Raw genomic sequence first — 19743 nt, forward strand, 5'->3', positions numbered from 1 at the left:
TAAAACCTGATTATTGATTTAAAGAGCTAATATGCTCTTTGAATGTTCTCTTTTAGTCATGATCTGCTATTGTTAAATGAATTTGTAACTTGTAGGATGAACTGGCATCTTTAAAAGAACAACTAGAAGAAAAGGAATCTGAAGTAAAAAGGCTACAAGAAAAATTGGTTTGCAAGATGAAAGGAGAAGGGGTTGAAATTGTTGATAGAGGTAAGAAGATATATTTCACATTTGTCATCTCATTTTGTTAAAGTCCTCCAAAATCTGTAAAAGAAACCAATGATAGTCAATGTGTAGTTTTAGCATCAAAGAAAGAGCAGCGGAATCCAGCCGGGCCCAGAACCACAGGGAATTCTCCAAGACTCTGTACTGTGACTGGGAATCCATTAATTTCCTCTTCAGCAGCTGGAAAAGGGGAATTCTGTACTTTATTTGGTGTTTAAGATTACTAGACTGTAAATTCTCATCACAAGGATGGACTAGTGTCGATTGCAATGCAAGGGAATTTATGCCAAAGGAGTTAAAAAGAACCATCGCTGTGTCCTGGGATCGTTGCCCTCAGAACTGAAATTAGATAAAGTAAGGGACTTAGAAACTGTTCTGCCCTTTTGAGAGAAGAGAAAAATGGTTCTGTATCTTTGGAAAAATTAGTAAAAAATTTATACCAGGGATTGAGCCCTCCACCTTTTAGAAAAATAGGCTAATTCTGTTTTTGGAAAAATGCATGAATTTGTCAAATCTTTTTTCATAACAGAAGAGGTTTGTTCTGAGTATTATATGGAGCATAATTTCTAACAAAGCAGATTGTGCATGACAGAAAATAGCCCAAATGAAATACATTTTTAAAATTATATTTGGAAATGTAATGTGCATAACATCTGACTACGCTAGGTTAAATTTAACCTTTCTTTGTTATTACGAATGATGACTGTGGCACTACGAGATACCAAAGCAATTTCTGAGTCATTCAAAACAGTACAAATTCCAGTTAGTGTAGCTTTGTTACATTTTTATCCATTTTATGAAAATTAGTAACATTGTCTGTCCAGTGAGGGACTTGAGTTAGATTATCTCTAAAGTCCTTCTTGGCTCTAGAATACCATGGCCTTATATACCTGTAGGTATCACAATTCCCTGTCCGTCAGAAAATTCATCAAACCTGAGGAAAATGGATTCTCACCGCCAACCGCTTCACCACCCCACCCCATCACCTACTGTTTGGCATATATATAATTGTGTATTGGTAAGGGACATTCAGAAACAGGTCATACTGATCATGTTTTTAGGGTTTTAAGAATAAAATGGGCTGGGTACAATGGCTCATACCTATAATCCCAGTACTTTGGGAGGCTGAGGAAGGAGGATCGCTTGAGGCCAGGAGTTCAAGACCAGCCTGGGCAACACAATGAGACCCTGTCTCTACAAAAAAATTTTTTTGAAGATTTGAAATTTTTAAATTTCAAATTTCACCAGGCATGGTGGCTCACTCCTGTAATCCCAGCTACTTGGGAGGCTGAGGAGGGAGAATCGCTTAAGGCCCAGGAGTTTGAGGCTGTAGTGAGCTATGACTGTGTCACTGCACTTCAGCCTGGGCAACGGAGCAAGATCCTGTCTCTGAAAGAAAAAAAAATAAAGAATAAAATGGCATCACAGGACTTGTGGGCTAGAAGATATTAGAGTAATGCTACCCAAAGTCTGATCTGAGGACCCGAACCAACCTGGGAACTTCGTGTTACCAGTGCCCACCAGCTAACTACGGGGATTGAGAGCAAGTCTTTAGAAAGCTAATGTCAGGGTGATATTGGGATAGCATCTAACTGCATCCTCAGTGGACTCATCTTACTGGACAGGAGATAGACCCTTTCAGTGTTGTTGAACTTGAGTGGTGAGTTGCATGTGACACAAGCAGTGTTCTAGTCACATTCAGGAGGACCAGGTATCAAACTGTGATGGAAATATAAAAACAAAGTGACATTAACTAGGTTTTCATCATTTATGGTATAAGAAGTGCTTGTAGTCCACAAACCTAATTTTAATGTGAGAAAATCAAGGTCCAGAAAAATGAAGTGACAGAGGTAGTAACTCAAATTTAGGTCTTATATTCTCTTTCTAACCTCACACAGAGCATTATTATACTACCAATCCTGCAGTCACAAAATAGTGCTGAAAAAGTTTTTATGAGGTTAGATTTCCTTTATTTTAGGTAAAAGGAGACTAAATAGTAGTGATTTAAAAATACTATTTATTGTTGTAATGTATGCTAACTTCCAATCCGATGGGTTTTCCTGCACAGATGAAAATTTTAAAAAGAAGCTCAAAGAAAAAAGTAAGGTTTGGTGCATTTCCATCAGCCTTTACATTCACCAAAAATACTACCTTGGACTGTTCTTTGCATGTGTTTTAAAACATTTCTCTCACCAAAGATGTAAAGTTGCTTCATCGATAAGCCCTCCATTTCTTCAGAGTGTACACAATAGAGGGTGGATAATAAAACAATAAGGTAAAAGATTATTTTGAAGATTTTGTCTGATTCAACCTTTCCGCTCTACAGGGTACAACAGGGCACACAGCATTGTGGATGTAAAAAAATGTTTTCCCTGCAGTCTAGGTGATACAGGATCAGAGGAGAAAATAACTTTTATAGTATGAAAACTCACGATTTTAAAGGTTTACCAGAGTTGAAAGATAATTTTGAAATTTGCCTTTGCTTTTCAATGTTTTGAAGTCCACTATTTGTCTGAGATCTATTAGAAGCTCCTTTGAACATATTCTGTTGTTACAACAGAGATTGAATCCAGCTGATTAATGGAGCCTGAATATTTAATGCAACATTAAGATAAATCCTGCCAGGCATGGTGGGAGGATCACTTTTGAGGCCAGGGGTTCGAGACCAGCCTGGGCAACATAGTGAGATCCTGTCTCTACAAAAAAAATTTAAAATTAGCTGAGCATGGTGGTGCATGCCTGTAGTCCCAGCTACTCAGGAGGCTGAGGTGGAAGGATCACTTGAGCCCCAGGCATCTAGGAGTTTGAGGCTGCAATGAGCTATGATCTTGCCATTGTACCACGGCCTGGGAAACAGTGACACCCCATCTCTTAAAAAAAAAAAAATTAACTCCTTAGGGGCTCTTTCCCCCAGACGTTAAATTCTCAATTCCTATAGAATATATCTTAATTGAAAATGTTACACCAATGCTGAATGATGCACCACTGTTTTAAAACTTACCTTAAGAAGACTGGATATGGTGGCTCACTCCTGTAATCCCAACTCCTCAAGAGGTTGAGGTGGGAGGATCACTGGAGCCCAGGAGTTCAGAGCTACAGTAAGCTGTGATTGTGCCATGCACTCCATCTGAATGATAGAGGAAGATGCTGTCTCTAAAAAAAAGTATTATCTTCAGTAATTTTTTTTTTCTCAGAAGCAGGCAACTTTAGCTGATTTTTTTTTCCTGTTTGAATTTTTTAGTTTGTGATTTCATTTTGGAGTGACTTTTCATTTATTTATTTATTCAAGACAGGGCCTTGCTATGTTGCCCAGGCTCGTCTCAAACTCCTGAGCTTAAGCAGTCCTCCAACCTTGGCCTCCCAAAGTGCTTGGATTACAGACATGAGCCGCCGCACCAGGCCCTGGAGTGACTTTTCATCTTTAAAATATTTAAGTTTTTTATTATTCAAGTAACACGCTTTTGTATTTGAATATCAAATTTTAAGGAGAATCACATTCAGCTTACTTTGGCCTTTATGTCTTGAAATCTATCTTAAGGTAGTATTGGAAATGAAGTTTATAGATGAAGCAAAGTACTTATTATCCTTACGTATGGAACTACAACCAGCTTCTTAGCATGACTACTTATGTAAATACTACAAGTCATCAGGCACTTACCGTTCATTCATGCCTCTATCTTGGTTATAACTATCATTTTCTCTGCTTTTGTCATTATATATACCATTCATGGCTTTCACGCACTGCTTTATAGATTCCTGTTTTAAAAACGTTATATTTTTATTACTATAGCACTGAAATTTCATCTTCAGTGTTCTCATGAAGATTCTCTTGTTGCTTTAAGAGAGGATAGCTAGTTCTCACACAACCTTGTTTTCTTTCTAGAGTGGCAACTGTTCAGGTGAGTTAGAAGATGTCCATCTTTTCAGGTTTTTCCAAAAGAGAATATGGGTGTTAAATGTGCCCTTTTTAAAGAATAAATGAAAGAAATCGTTAACATCTTTACCTTAAAATATTTCAGTCTGGAGAGTAAATAACTTCGTATCACTGTCATACATGTGCACTAAATTGACTTCTGATTTGATGTTATTTTCAGACATCGAAGTACAAAAAATGAAAAAAGCTGTGGAGTCTTTGATGGCAGCAAATGAAGAAAAGGTATCCAGATGAAATTTAAATATACGTGTGGATGTTTTTTAACACCATTTTGACCATTCCATGCAATTTCATGAGCTATCCCATTTTAAAAGAACATGCCCAGAACACTGCTAGGAGTGAGGGGCAGGTGTGCACACTCCCAGGTGGGCTGTATGCACAGTATGGGAGGAGCTGCACTGGCTCCACTGAGAACTCCTGCCCCCATGAATTCAGAAAATGTTCAAACTCTCTGATCAGTTCCGCATATTCACATGACATGTAAGAGGGAGGATACATTCCATAGTATATCCTGTATATGGGCACTGAAAATTCTGGGCTAACCTGTGGGCCCTGAAGGAGCTAGCTTGACAGCCTCAGCTTCATGGTCATGTTGGTTTTGTCCTCCATTTACTCATTATTTCCTTTATACTCCTGGCCTGTTTCACATCTGTGATTGTCTCTGCTCTCCTGAGAGATTAAATACCAGAAAACAGCGGCACAGGCTTTACATTAGCTACACTGGCTGCATTCCAAGGTTTCCACAGGTTTTCCCCCCCAGTTGGTTCTTGTTATCCACATCTGATGTTTCATCCTGCTAAGGGCAGGGATGCAGTTACTGAACGAAAGCAATGGGTTTCTTCGTGGCTTACCTGACCATCCACGTATCTAGTAGGCAGCTGCAGCTGTGTTCAGCTGATGTCATCAGAACTTCTCTCCCCTTATCTGCCTGAATAGAACCAGGAGACATTTTCCCAAAAAGAAGAGTAATTTCAAGGAAGTAAAAAACAACAAAATGTCAAAGAACTTTAGCTTGATCTTTTTCTCCCATCGTAAGTTTCTTTCTCTCATTCTTGACTATTCTGTTTTTCTTATCTCCTTGTTTATTTTTGCCTTGCATTCTCTTTATTTGCTCTTTATTGCCTGGAAGTAAACTGATTGTCATACCTGCTCATATAGGTTCCTTTTTGCTAATGTTTCCCACTGTTGAATAAAAAAAAAGTAATTAGCAAGCTGCCCACTGTAACTTTTATTTTTTTTTAAATCACTGAAATTCATTTTGTTTTCATTTCTGTCCCTCAAAAAGCAACAGCAAACAAAATTCCCAGTGTTGAATGAGGGCTTATGAGATGCTCAAACTGTTAGAGGAGCACCCAGCGTAACATAACTTCCTCGTGGGGTCGGGGATTCAGAAGACTTCAAAGAGGAGATAATTTGAGCAAATTCTGGGGAAAAGCAAGAGTTGTTCATCAGGAAAATAAAGGCTTCTTAGGCAAAGGGTCCATGAATCAAAACTTGTCTCGAGACCAGGTTTGAAACAGCGCAGTGCATGCTGGGATTGTGCTGGAACATGAAGTGCAGGTGGAGTAGGGGCGTGGGGCCTACCACAGAGCTAAATTGGGGGGCAGGCCACTTCGTACACCATGCTCTTGATTTAGGGTCGGTCTTAGCTTGTAAACCTTAGGCAGTGACATGATTAAATTGCCATTTTAGAAAGCTAACTCTGGTACCAGAATGGGAGAGTGAAGACAGATAAACAGTTAAGAGTCAGTTAAAATAGGTGAGAAATGAAGAGGGCTTGAAGTAAGGCAATAGCAGTGAAGTGGTAAGGTGGGAAGAGCTTTTAGAGAAATTTACGGGTTGACAAGATTTAAGATCTCTGGATTTGAAAAACGAGAGAAAGTTTCTGGTTTGGGCAACTGGGTGAATGGATGGTTCTCTTAAGGAGTTAAGGAAATGCAAGCACAGACTCAAATACTGAAGGGAAAGAATGAGCTTAATTGTAGATATAGTCTATTCAATATGCTTATGGGACATTCTAAAGGAGATTTCTTACAGAAAGTTGGAACATGAATCTAAATTTTAAGATTAATGTAGAAATATAGATTCGTGGGGAGTGAGACCCATCAATTTTAGGAGAAATGTAGAGTTGTAGATTGGTGGGGACTAAGCCACAGTTTATGTGTCAGTTAGCTTTTGCTTTGTGACAGGCCACATTTATTATTTCTCATACTTCTGTGAGTTGGCTAGGTGATTCTTCTGATCTTGGCTGGCTTAGCTGATGTCTACGGTCAGCTGGTGGCTTAGATGAGACTGCATGCATAATTTAGGATAGTGTCACTCACATGTCCAGTGATTGACAGCCTAGTTTAGGTTGGCCCCAGCTGGGAGGTCTAGCCTCTTCTCCAGATGGTCTCCCATCCTCCAGTAGACTAGGCTAGACTTCTTCACGTAGTTCCTCAGGGTTCCTTAGAGCCACATCACAGGGCAGCCACAAAGGGCAAATGTTTTTCAAGCCTTTGCTTGAGTTACATTTGCTGATATCTCTTTGGCCAAAGCCAGCCACATAGCCAGGCCCAGAATGAGAATGGGAGGCGCTAGGGAGGCCATTTTCATAACACAGTTGAGCACATGGGAAAAGCAAAGAGGGTCATGGACAGAACCTGGAAGCTCTAGCATTTTATAGTCCAAGAAGATAATGGTGGTTATGGAAGTTCAACAGCTATCTGGTCAAAGGACTGAGAAATAAAAATTGAAGAAAAGAAAGAGTGGATGGATAAGTGAAAGGAGAAGGAAAGAGTGGGGTCAGTCAAGTGCCATATGGAGGTCAAATTAGAAAAAGGTTGGGGCCGGGCATGGTGGCTCATGCCTGTAATCCCAGCACTTCAGGAGGCCAAGGTGGACAGATACTTGAGCCCAGGATTTCAAGAGCAGCCTGGGTGACATGGTGAAACCCCATCTCTACAAAAATAGAAAAATGAGCTGGGCATAGTGCATGCGTGTACTCCCAGCAACTCAGGAGGCTGAGGTGGGAGGATGACTTGAGCCCAGGAGGTTGAGGCTGCAGTGAGCCAAGATTGTACCACTACATTGCAGCCTGGGTGACAGAGCGAGACCCTGTCTCAAAAAAAAAAGAGAAAAAAGATGAAAAGTGTTCATTGTTTTTAATAGATAGGAGGTCACCTTGGTAGAGTGTTTTAAGAGAGGAGAAGCCAGATGGTGATTAATGATGGCTAATAAAGACAGAAGATGGGGGTCTTTCCTTTAAGGTTTGACTTAGAGAGGAGAGTAATTGAAGCTGACTGTTTTCTTTTTTTATTTTGTGTCTTATTACCTTGTTTTGTTTTTGTTTGTTTAAAGATGGCAGCTAAAGGATAGGATCTCTAAATTTAGAGGTACTTTGCCCATATCTTTAATGTATGTAGGAAACATAGTCTAGTTATTACCAGTCCTCCTAAAGCTTAGAAGTATTCTTTAAATAATGTAAATAATTCACAACTACTTATTCTTTTTTTTTAAATGCTCTCTCGGCAGAATCATGCGTATTCTTTATGTAAAAGCAATTACTATTACTCTTTTAAGAACATAGGATTAAAGATTACAATTTATTTTATTTCTAGGATCGGAAAATAGAAGATCTTCGACAGTGCCTGAACAGGTACAAGAAAATGCAAGATACGGTGGTACTGGCCCAAGGTAAAAAAGGTAGAGTGGAGCTCTAAAAGTTTTTCTACTTTGGTTGACTCTAAGTGGCTATAAACTTACACATTTGGCCTCAGTTTCTTTCCTGGATCGTACCCATTGTCCCAAATTAGGTAGCTAATTCATTGATTGAACAATTAGGCAACTGTACTCTGCCAGAAAGTGTCCAGCCTGAGGAGTGAGTGTACTGTAGAGTCATTGGTTGGGGAGTGCCTCTCTAAGGAGTTGATGAGATAGCATTCCAGAGGGAGAAAAACGGCAGTATATGCAGAGAGCCTAGGGGGAAAAGAATGTGGCACGCTTAAGAAGAACACCAGTGCAACTGCATGTAAATAAAAGAGGTAGTTTTTAACGATGTACAGCAGCACAGATTTTCTTACACCCTTGAAAACTATGTTCTGTTCCAATAAAGAGTTGTATAAACAGTGATTTCTCACTAGGAGTTATATTTAGTTAATCCTCATACAATTCTAATAACACTAAATTCTAATAAAATTAGAATAACATTCTAGTGAAACCTAAATTAAGAAGCTGTGTTCTGATTAAGATCTTTAAACAAGTATATGATTTACCATTTCATATTATTTGTAGGTTAGAGTGTTAAGTATCATTTTTTTCTATTTTTAAGAAAGAATATCTGGCACTGCGCTGTTCACCATTTAATCCTTTTGATTTCTAGAGATGTAAAAAAAATTCTCAAGTTTGCAGCTTTGATGAATATGTGGTTGCTTTTTTCCATCAGACGTTTTTTGCTTTAAAATGGCATAAAAGGATCCTCTTGAGAGATCAAAGGTCATCTGTCTTTCTGTTTTTTCTGTTCTCCTATGTTTTTTCAAGAGCACAGCAGTGATGAAAACTAAGTTGTTTAAATGGGACTTCGTTGCTATTCAGAATTTGTTTTTTGTACCAGGTATTCTTCAGTTTGAATATTTCTACACTAAAATTTGTAAGCCCCTGATTTTAAAACAAAGTTACAAGAGAGTTGTTGGAAAAAGTTAACTTTTAATTTTCTTTCAATCTGATGAATCAATGTATCAAGTATGACTTTGTCTATTAATATCACAGGTACCCACTGTGGCCCAAGAACCCCTGGCCTTAGTTTCAAATGCTGTTTCCTAGGTCCTATGTTGTTGTTTTTCAAGGGCCGCCAGGAGAAGCTGACTCTGATTTTTGAGGATCAGAAAAAATTTTATATTCATTATAATTGGGATTCTTATCTTCTTGTAAAAGTGAAATATAAATCAAAAGCTGCTGTTGTCTTCTCTTTGCTTTGTCTTTTCCTAGACAAAGATGGAGAATATGAAGATCTGCTCAATTCCAGTTCCATCTCCTCTTTGCTGGATGCACAGGGTTTCAGTGATCTGGAGAAAAGTCCATCACCCACTCCAGTAATGGGATCTCCCAGTCGTGACCCATTTAACACAAGTGTTCCAGAAGAGGTATTAATAGACTTTCAATATTTCCTTCATGTTGAAGAGACTGTGTTATTGAAAGTTAAAACACTGCTCATAACATGAAAAACATGGGTTCCTTTCTCAGTTCCATTATCAACTCAAGTGAGGTTATATAAATAAATTGACTTTGGCCACTTCTGATGGTGATTCTGAAAGATAATTGAATAAAATTTTCTTCTGACTTCTTTAGACTTGGAAGAAGCACTGGAGAGGAATAAACAGTTATACACTCCTTACTTTGCATCAAACTGGCATGAAAATCTGTTTGCTATCTATTGTACACCACACCGAAACTTTGTGGCTTCAATGACAGCATTTCTTTTGCTGATGACTCTGCACTTTAGCAGGGTTCAGCATGAGCATCTCGTCTCTGCTCCACTTGGCATCAGCTGGAGTGGCGTGAAGGCCTGGGCCTGAGTCATCTGAAGGCTAACTCACTCATATGTCTGGTGATTGGGGCTGGCTTTTGGCTGGGACCTCAGCTGAGGCCCCATTTAGAACAACTACATGTGACCGCTTGGCTTCCTCACAATCCTAAGGGTGAGCATTCCAAGAGGCCCAGGCAACTTTGCATCGCCTGTTATGATTTATCTCAGAAATCACATGGCATCTCTTCTGCTGTAGCCACAGGCCTACAGCCCACCCAGATTCAAGGAGAGGAAATATAGACCCTACCTCTTGATGAACGAGTGACAACATTACATTGTTAGGACACGTGGGATGGGAAATATTGGTGCAACCATATTTGGAAAATATAATCTACCCTCTGGCTACACCGCTTTACATCCCTCTCCCATGCAAAATACACTCACCCCTTTTCCGAAGACCCCTAAGTCCCATTCCAGTGAGGCGTCAGCATCCCAGGATCTTGTCACCCAGACCAGGTCGAGATGTGGGTGAAGCTCCTCAGGTACAGTTCCTTGCGCATAGCTTCTTGAGGACTGTTTCATTGAATTAAAGAGCTGTGGATTTCAAGGACAGTTATCTGCCCTCCACACACCCATACGATGGTTGGATAGGCATAATGTAACTGCAGTAGCCACTCCCATTAAAAAGGGGGAGCTGGAAGGCTCACAGGTGTCACCAGTCCATAGCAATTCCAAAATCCAGCCAGGCACGTGTTGCCAATCCTCTGGGCTATTGGCTCTTCTCTCTAAGTCATCCTTCCTTTGCCTATATTTGCAGATGAGTAGTTTTCTCAGTTTTGTGCCTGCAAAAGTGCCCAAAGACATCCAAATTCATCTCTTCATTTTCCATTATCTCTGTCCCTTTGAGTCTAATTTGGTGTAATACTTTAAACATTTAGAATTTCATACAAATCACATTATAATTCACTGCATTACAGAAGAACACATCCACAGCTATCTTCACCATAAGCCTGTCTCTAGCTAAGGTTCCCTGTAAGGCTGCAGTGGGACATCCCATTATTTTTAGAGCCTTTGATCATTTTTCAAAGGTTCAATGAGACAGCACTACTGTAATCTTCCTAAGGTATTTTTTTTCTATTTTTGTTTGATTCTAGTCTAGTCCATCCTGAGGTCTTAGCAAAGGGTTTTATAGCCACATCCTTGGCTCACCTTAAGACCGTGTTTTCCTGATAGCCCTTGTGCTTGATCTTTGCCCTGAAACCATTTCTTAATTTTAGTATAATTTTTTTTTTGTCTAGAGAGACCGGGAATGGGAAATAGTTTCATTGTTTAAACAATCTTGGCTTCCTTATTTTAGCAGTTCCTTTTTTGGTCATTTCTCTTCTCACATTTTACTATAGGTAGTGAGAAGAAACCAAGTGGCATTTTTACTTTTATATCTGTTGCTGATAATTACACAATGAGAAGATGAAATTTGAATGGAATGAAAATGAATTCAAGGAGAAAACGTTGAAAATTTCTCTCTTAAATGTAGGAGAGGGCTGAAATATTTCATTAATCAAGGAATTAGTTAAGGAATAAGAAATACTTTGGTGGAAAATATCCCCTAATTGTTAGATATATATTTATATTGAAAGCAAAAATAATATTTGACAGCCAATGAGTATGCTGCAGTTACAGAACTAGTGTTACATGTAGGGTATACCCAAATAATCCCATATCCTTTTAGAAAAAGTCTTTGCTATGTGAATTGTAGTTTAATTACAGGTTTTAAGTTTGTAACAAGAATGGTTTGATGAGGATTGAGGGAGTTCAGCCACATTTTTAAAGAAAAGCCAGGAGGGGTATCTGAGTTTGGAGTTAAAGTCTTAAAGGTGGAAAAAGATCAAGAAAATGGGTCTGTTAGTATAGTTATATTTTCCCCATGATTAGGAATCTCAAGAGACAAATGAACTTCAGGAAACAGCAATGATGGCTAAATAAGTTGCCCGGGATTCATCATAAAGATTCAAACTGAAAAAATTGATAGTGAAATAATCTCCTACTTTATAATAATATGACTTCACATTTTATAACCTTTTATTGCGTTAAAGGATGAGACCACCACTGAATAACAGAAACAAAAATCACAAAGATGAATGTATTACTTACTTAAGTAAGTGAGTGTTCCCGGTCAAGTACATTCTCTTCCAGCTGATCATATGTAGGGTTTTTGGGACGGTTGGAGCTCAAGGATTGGTGGACTTTCTGAGGCAAGTGTGAGTCAACGTCCACTGTAGATGTGTGGTTACTAAGGTGAGACTGTTGCTGACTGGTTGGCGTGTAGAAGGGTGTTCACCGGTGTGAGTCCTTACCAGGCAGTTTTCAGAGGTGAAGAACTGTGACTGGTTGACTGGCAGGAGTTCATTGCGGCAAACTGTGTTCATTTTTTTTTTACTGAAATTTTTTTCATTTATTCATTTATGATGTGGCCCGCAATCTAACTGCTCTACAGTTGTAAAAAATTATTGAAAACTGAAGTATTAAAATTATTTCAAAGACTCCTTCCTTAGGATGCACAAAGCATTTGTTTGAGGAAATGTGTTATGCATTTTATTTGTTGCTGTAATATTATTATTATCATTAAGCAAAGTGTTTTAAGTGGTAGCCACAAAGTCCACTGCAATTGGTTTTAATTACACTTTTCATCAATTATATTAATTGAAATTAGTCAACTAGTACGCACATAGAATAATAATTAACTGACTTGACCAATGTTCCATATAAGATTAGTAGGAGAAATTAAAGTAAAAATGGAGCTTTTCGCTGGGCACAGTGGCTCATGCCTGTAATCCCACTTTGGGAGGCTGAGGCAGGAGGACTGCTTGAGCACAGAGTTCCAGATTAGCCTGGGCAATATCGGGAAACCCTGTTTCTACAAAAAAATTTTAAACATTAGCCAGTTGTGGTGGCGCACGCCTGTAGTTCCAACTACTTGATGGGGCTAAGTTGGGAGGATCACTTGAGCCCAGAAGTTCAAGGCTGCAGCGAGCCACGATTGCAGCACTGTACTTTAGTGTGGATGACAAAGTAAGACCCTGTCTCAAAAAATAGTAATAATAATAGAGTGTTGAAAGCAAAACATGTTACCCAAATCTTATGTTAAATCATTGCAACCTGCAGGGTAGGCATTGTCATTCTTATTTTACAGAGGGCAAAACTGATGGATGCCTAGTGAAGTGATTTGCTAAGCACTGATCACTTAGGCAAGTGTGTCAGAACCAACATTTCAGCCAGGGCTTAAGGTTGTTAGGATTTACTATTACTAGCTGGGTACAGTGACACTCGTCTATAATCTCAGCTACTCAGGAGGCTACGGCAGGAGACTGCTTGAGCCGAGGAGTTCGAGACCATTCTGGGCAACATAGCAAGACACCGTATCAAAAAAAAGAAAAAAATTACTGTTAACTTACTTACTGGTATACCGTCTTATTCACAATATTCAGTGTCTTATTTAGAACCAAGTTAAAAAATTTCCTTCCTCCAGAATGGTTTCCTTGATTACTACTTCTTCTATGTAGATATTTATATTCTGAAATCAGTTTATAGAGTTCTGAACACTGATTATGAGATTTTGTCAATAGACCATTTAATTTTCTTACGTTTATTTAATTACTCTGTGGCTTGTGTTTTGTTTTGATTGATTGATTGATTGATTTTTTATAATTACATTACAGTTCCATACCTCCATCTTGCAAGTTTCCATCCCTTCATTATTGCCAGCAACTATAAGCATGGAAACTTCTGAAAAATCAAAGTTGACTCCTAAGCCAGAGACTTCATTTGAGGAAAAGTATGTCATTTATTAACAGTGCAATATAAATGTTCAAAAAAGTAGATCAGCCAAAGACAAGGATGTATTGCATTTATTTACAGACACAATTTTTACCTAGAGAAGTAAGAAACAGGAAGACATCCACTGGGGGATCTGTAATCAGTTCTGTATTATGGAAATAAAAGGTGTGAAGCAGGAAATAATAAGAGATCAGGCTGGGGAGGTAGGGTGGTCAGGTTAGAAAGAGATTTTAAGGAACTTGGCCAGGTGTGGTGGCTCACTTTAGGAGGCCAAGGTGGGCAGATCATTTGAGGCCAGGAGTTTGAGACCAGCCTGGCCAACATGGCGAAATTCCGTCTCTACTGAAAATACAAAAATTAGCTGAGTGTGGTGGCACACGCCTGTAATCCCAGCTACTCGGAGGCTGAGGCACAAGAATCACATAAGCCCAGGAAGCGGAGGCTGAAGTGAGCCGAGATCACATCACTGTACTCCAGCCTGGGTGACAGAGCGAGACTGTCTCAAAAAGAAAAAAAAAAAGTTTAAGGAACTTGGATTTTTATATCCGAGGTCATAGGTAACTGTCAAAGGATTGTAAACTAAATAGTCACAGTCATGTGCTATGAGTGCGTTAGAAGGATGGGTCTGAAGGGGACAGGAAAAGGATACAGTAGTTTGTCTCTAAGCAAATAGAATGTTTTGCCAACATATTCCCAAATTGTCTAGTCTTATTTTAGGCCAAATAAAATAGGACATTTAAAAAAAATAGAAATAGCTTCCTTTGCACAATTTTTTGTTTTTGACTTATCTGTTCACTTAGAACATATATGGTCTTTTATTCGTGAAGTTAATAAATACCTTTTGTTCTTTACATTTTAGTGATGGAAAGATAATCCTTGGTGCCACTGTTGATACCCAACTGTGTGACAAACTTTTGTAAGTTACATTTTATTGAATGTGAAAAATGTGATTGAGGCTAGAGAAAGAGAGTTCTGTTATACTAACAATTACTAATATTAACAGCAAATGACCGAGGCTGTTAAATTACTGAATAAATTAATGTAGCTATAATAATTGGGTGGGGATGAAGGTGGGGAGCTGTAAGTTTACAAAGAAATAATTTCTCATTTGCTATTATCTCATGCCGGGGTTTTGCAGATCTCGTGCTGGGGTTTTGCAGGTCTTTAGCCTTGCTTCATCAGTTTTCGTTTGAAGTCCAATGCTTTTAATTCATTTTTGCACTGACGTATTTTGAGTCCAGTGGGAAGGCATCACAGGGAATGATGTGATGCTGGAAAAGCTGAGATGGGTTTTTTTGCACTTTCAGTTTTATGAACTGACCTAATATCTATGTTTATCCAAGTTAAAGTCTGGATTAAATTAGGAAAGTCTATTTTCAGAGTAGCACTCAAAAATGAGATCTTTTCTTTTCTCACTATTATCTTTTACTTTATTTGGTAGTTGATACTTCTGGCAATACACCTAAATACAGAAGAAATGCCTTTTGAAAGTTTGTAAATGTGCATATTTATATTATTCTGTTTCGTAGAGGCAAATACATCACTTCTCTGTCACTCTCTCTAAACTGGTCACATATCTCTACCTTCAAGTTTTTAGTAACACAAGCTCTATATAATTGAATATTAGTTATGTGAAAGAGAAAGTCTCTGGATGTTTATAGTGTCTCTTTGCCTTCACTAGGATAGCAAATGAATTATTATGGGCAGCATTAGGGATTCCTCTACTGTGCTTTAATTAGAACTATAAAATGAATTGCTTTGCCAGACTCAGAAAAGTGATTCCCTTGTGAATTGAAAAGTAAAACTTCCATTATTTATTTTAATTAGAAGGATTAGGTATAAATAGTACATGAGTATTTTTAAAGTTCCTACTACATGCAGAGGATGCAGCACTAGTCCATGGAAAACACTGCTTTATTTTCGAATATTGACATCACAAGGCTAGTCCTAAGTGCTTTTCCAGCTCTTCTAACATGTGCAAGACAGTTAGAATTATTGGCAGGACAGTTAATCACCCCTGCTTTTAAAAGAACTAAATGTTGTCATTTAGTTAAGCACATAAGTGACTGCCTGATTCCAGATTTTCTTTTATTACCAGGATTCAACCCACACGCAATTTTAGTTTCTTTCCAAGATGTTTTACTTAGAAACAGTGGCACTGGAGCCACTTATTATTAATTCTTATTACTGTTATTTTTAGAACTTCAAGTCTGCAAAAGTCCAGCAGCCTGGGCAATCTGAAGAAAGAGACATCTGACGGGGTGGGTTCTGTGTTTTTTGTTTTTTTGTCTGTTATCCTGAGAAAAAACTGTTTAGGGATCTTCATCTTTTCCCTTTTTGCAAATAAAACTCTTATGAAGAGCTTGTGGTTTTTAGTGGAAAATTATTAAATATTAGGTTTAACAGTAAATATTAAGAAGTATGAATATGAAGGATTGAAAATAGTATGTAAAACCAAAAATGGAGACTTTAATAAAACATTTTGGAAAATAAACAATACTAAGATTTTGTAGCTTAGAAGTAGATATAAAATTATTTTAACTTATGGAGTTGTATGTGACAAATTCAGAATTATAAAAGGATTTCCCTAACAACCTTAAATATTGTTATTGCTTTGAACAGGAAAAGGAATCTATTCAGAAGACTTCAGAGGTAACTTTTTGTCCAAATTACGATGCAAAAATATTTCTACTTCCATTACATGTAAATTGCTTAAATGTCTCCAGTAGATAAAAACTTTCAGAACCTCTAAAACATTATGCTAAATGAAGCCAGACACAAAGTTCACATATTGTATGATTCCGTTTATGTGAAACATCTAGAACAGATAAATCTATAGAAATAGAATGCAGATCGGTGGTTACCAGTGGTGAGAGGAGGGAAGAATGGGGAGAAGCTGTTTAAGGATAAGGGGTTTTGCTTTCGAATAATGGAAATGTTTTGGAACCAGGTAGAGGTGGTGGTTGTACCACATCGTAACATACTAAATGCCACTGAATTGTGCACTTTATAATTGTTAATTTTGTTATGAATTTCACTTCAGTAAGTTATTAAAAAACAAAACCATAATCTCTCAATCATGCTACTTAATGTTCCTAATGACCATAACTGAGCTTCCTTAGACCTCCCCAAAAGCCCTTCTTGGATTACCATTAGATTATATACCCGGTGTCCATCTAAAGCAAACATTTTGGTATGTTTAAAGATGTCATCAACATGTGCTCAATTCTTCTTTCCCCTGATTTTTTTTTTTTTTTTTAAATGGTATCACTTTGTCATCCAGGCTGGAGTGCAGTGGTGCAATTATAACTCACTGTGGCCTCGATTTCCTGGGCTCAGGTGACCCTCCCACCTCAGCCTTTCAAGTAGCTGGGATTACAGGCGTGCACCACCATACTCGGCTGTTTTTTTGTTTTTGTTTTTTTAATTTTTTTTTAAGTACAGATGAGATCTTGTTATGTTGCCCAGGCTGATCTTGAACTCCTGAGCTCAAGTAATCCTCCCACCTCTGCCTTTCAAAGTACTGGGATTACAGGCATGAGCCACTGTGCCTGTTCTGTCCTCTGATTTTCTGTCATTAACCTTGTGAAGATTACAGCGTGATAGGCTACTTCCAGATCCAGTCTCTTGACTGTTGGCTCTTAGTGCCTGAGTCATATGTGGATAGAATTGACAAAGCAGCCAGTAATGACAGCTAGAATTAAAATCCTTTTTGTCCTTTCAGTTCAATAAATGGTTAAATGATTTTGATGTCATTGTTGAACCATGGATGATAATATCACTAAATTGTGCCATCTGCAAACTTTTGGTTTCTATGAGCTATAGATATATAGAGTAAAATAACCACCTAAAATACCTATATCCCCTCACCCTTTTCTCTGCTTCTGTAAAAAAAGAAGTGGAGGGCAAGAATTATTTCTACTTCTGCAGAAAAAAGAAGCAGAGGGAAAGAATAGAGAAATGAGAACAAGAAGACAAAAGTGTCTTTGTATAAAGTGCCAAGAATATACGGTGGGGAAAGGACACCCACTTCAATAAATGGTGCTGGGAAAATTAGATATCCATATGTAGAAGAATGAAATTGGACTCCACCTGTCACCAAATCAACAAAAATCAACTCAAGGTGGATTAAGAACTTACATATAAGACCAGAAACCATAAAACTGCTAGATGAAAATATAGGGGAAACACTTCACAACATTGATCTAGGCAAAGCATCTTTGTATAAATACTAAAATAATATACTGTGTTACAGCCAGCTCTAATTGCCAATTCAAAGAACCAAAAAGCTCAAAATAAAGTTGCTCACTGTGCCTTCATTTTATTATTCTTTGAGGAGAATATTTAAAATAACTGGAGTAGAATCTCCTTATACTGCTGGTATAGAAGTTTGGACTAATGCCTGCTTTGTAGAATAATTAATATTATATTGGGCTTCTATTGACAAAGTTATAATATACGAATATGAACTGTATTATAGCTAAATCCATGTCATAATTGTTAGAAAAGTCAGAAATCTGCTGCTATTTTTCTGGTTATGTAATGTCTCCATGTCTTTTGAGGAATGAGGCAAACAAAATTTAAGAATTTTTGTATCCTAAATATTTAAAGCCCTAAACATATTGATTCTAGATTAGTGATGAACATGTTTTCCTTGTTGCTTTTGTTGTTGTTTCTTAAGTAGCTTTCAGAATTGATTTTTCTTCAACTTCTGATAAGGCATTTGGCATTGGTGATCAATGTATTAGTTCAGTTATTCTTTTGAATAAACTCATGGATGTGGCGTGAGTGAGTATTTGCTATTAGCCTGGCATGTGCTAAGGATGCCGCACCCGAAAGCTGTTTCACTATTCTTATCTGCCTTTCAGGACAGAGCTCCGGCAGAAAGCAGGCCATTTGGGACCCTTCCTCCCAGACCCCCAGGGCAGGACACCTCCATGGATGACAACCCCTTCGGCACTCGAAAAGTCAGATCTTCCTTTGGCCGGGGCTTTTTTAAAATCAAAAGTAATAAGAGAACAGCAAGCGCACCAAACTTGGGTACGTATGGCCAAAATGCCTTTGCCCTAATTCTTCCACAAGGAGGAAAAGAGCAGTGTCTTCCCTTCCCTTACACTTTCATTCATCGATTCATTTCTCTTTCTCAGAAATGAAGGTGAATGACTTAGGGGGAATTTAGCAAAAAATGCCTCCGTGGATTTAATTTAGTGTTGTGAAGATATATAGACTCTCACCCTGCTCTCTCGTGTGGTATAAACTTAGCGGAAAGACCTAAAATCATGATTCCCTTTGACTTCATCATGGAGTTTCCCATCTGTTGTGATAGTGGATAAATTAACATTGACATTGAGCCTGTGTGTAACATCAGAAGCACAGTGAGCCGCATGCCTCTCCTCCACGGTGTGTATTTGGCGAGGAGGAGTCTGATCTGTGTTTCATTTTGTCATCTCTGTGTTCTCTCCATTGGGCTGCGTGTGATTGTGTGCGTTGTTGGGATATCTGAAGATCGTAAACGAAGTGCCAGTGCACCCACCTTAGGTATTGTACCCCTGCATGCCAGCCTTCACCAACACTGTGCTCCAAACCAATCTAATCCCTGCTCTTGGCATCTGTGATCTCTAGAAAGCGATCTGACAGCAATCAGAAAATGTAGTTCTCTATTCCGGAGTGTTCTTTCCACCTTCTGCTAAAAAGGACTCTGTAGAGGCTTTGCTTCTGAGCCTAAGTGCTGTTTTAACCAATACTAGTAACACTCACTGTGTGAATAGCTTTGAGAGGACCTAGATGTGTGCAGCATCCCTCAGAGTGCAGGGCAGGAATGTCCTGGCATTGTACATTGCAGCTCTTTCAGCCTTGAAGTGCGTATTACCACACACTAACTCCCAGGTCCTTGCAGTCCATTCTCCATGCTTACATTTCCCCCAGCCTCCAAAAAGAAATTTTTTTAGCCATATAGGGAGGTTTATAGAAGACATTGAATATTATAGTTTTAGGCTTACTTCTCTTAGGGGAACATTCTTCTGACGTTTTATTACTTTGAAGATGGAGGTAATATTTAGTGATAACAGAAGCAACTTTACTTGATATCTGAGGCGTTACCCCCCAAAGTGATTTTAGAAGAGGGGCAGCTCAGTTTTCCTCTTTGTAAGGCAGGGGACAAATGGGGAAAAAAGTTCTCAAAATAAAAAAGAGAAATATGGTAGTTTTAAGAGGAGGATAAGCTAGGCAGCATTTTCAGGGGCACCTA

At 38.4% G+C, this 19743-nt stretch overlaps 1 protein-coding gene across 23 annotated transcripts in view; it reads left to right on the top strand.

Moving 5' to 3' along the window:
* LOC129009636 (liprin-beta-1) overlaps positions 1 to 19743 on the top strand; it is a 180779-nt gene that overhangs the window by 143675 nt on the left and 17361 nt on the right. For 3 of the 23 annotated variants that reach the window (XM_054442922.2, XM_063672551.1, XM_054442918.2), the window contains 10 exons: positions 96 to 210; positions 4320 to 4381; positions 7759 to 7843; positions 9125 to 9279; positions 13379 to 13494; positions 14356 to 14412; positions 15697 to 15757; positions 16119 to 16148; positions 18365 to 18536; positions 19002 to 19034. In XM_054442922.2, the coding sequence (XP_054298897.1) occupies positions 96 to 210; positions 4320 to 4381; positions 7759 to 7843; positions 9125 to 9279; positions 13379 to 13494; positions 14356 to 14412; positions 15697 to 15757; positions 16119 to 16148; positions 18365 to 18536; positions 19002 to 19034 (886 nt within the window). Of the gene's footprint in view, positions 1 to 95; positions 211 to 2293; positions 2327 to 4319; positions 4382 to 7758; positions 7844 to 9124; positions 9280 to 13378; positions 13495 to 14355; positions 14413 to 15696; positions 15758 to 16118; positions 16149 to 18364; positions 18537 to 19001; positions 19035 to 19743 lie in introns of all 23 variants that reach the window. The other 20 variants (XM_054442914.2, XM_054442921.2, XM_054442915.2 and 17 more) reach the window with 12 other exon arrangements.

Source organism: Pongo pygmaeus, chromosome 10 (assembly GCF_028885625.2).
Source record: "Pongo pygmaeus isolate AG05252 chromosome 10, NHGRI_mPonPyg2-v2.0_pri, whole genome shotgun sequence".
NCBI lineage: Eukaryota > Metazoa > Chordata > Mammalia > Primates > Hominidae > Pongo > Pongo pygmaeus.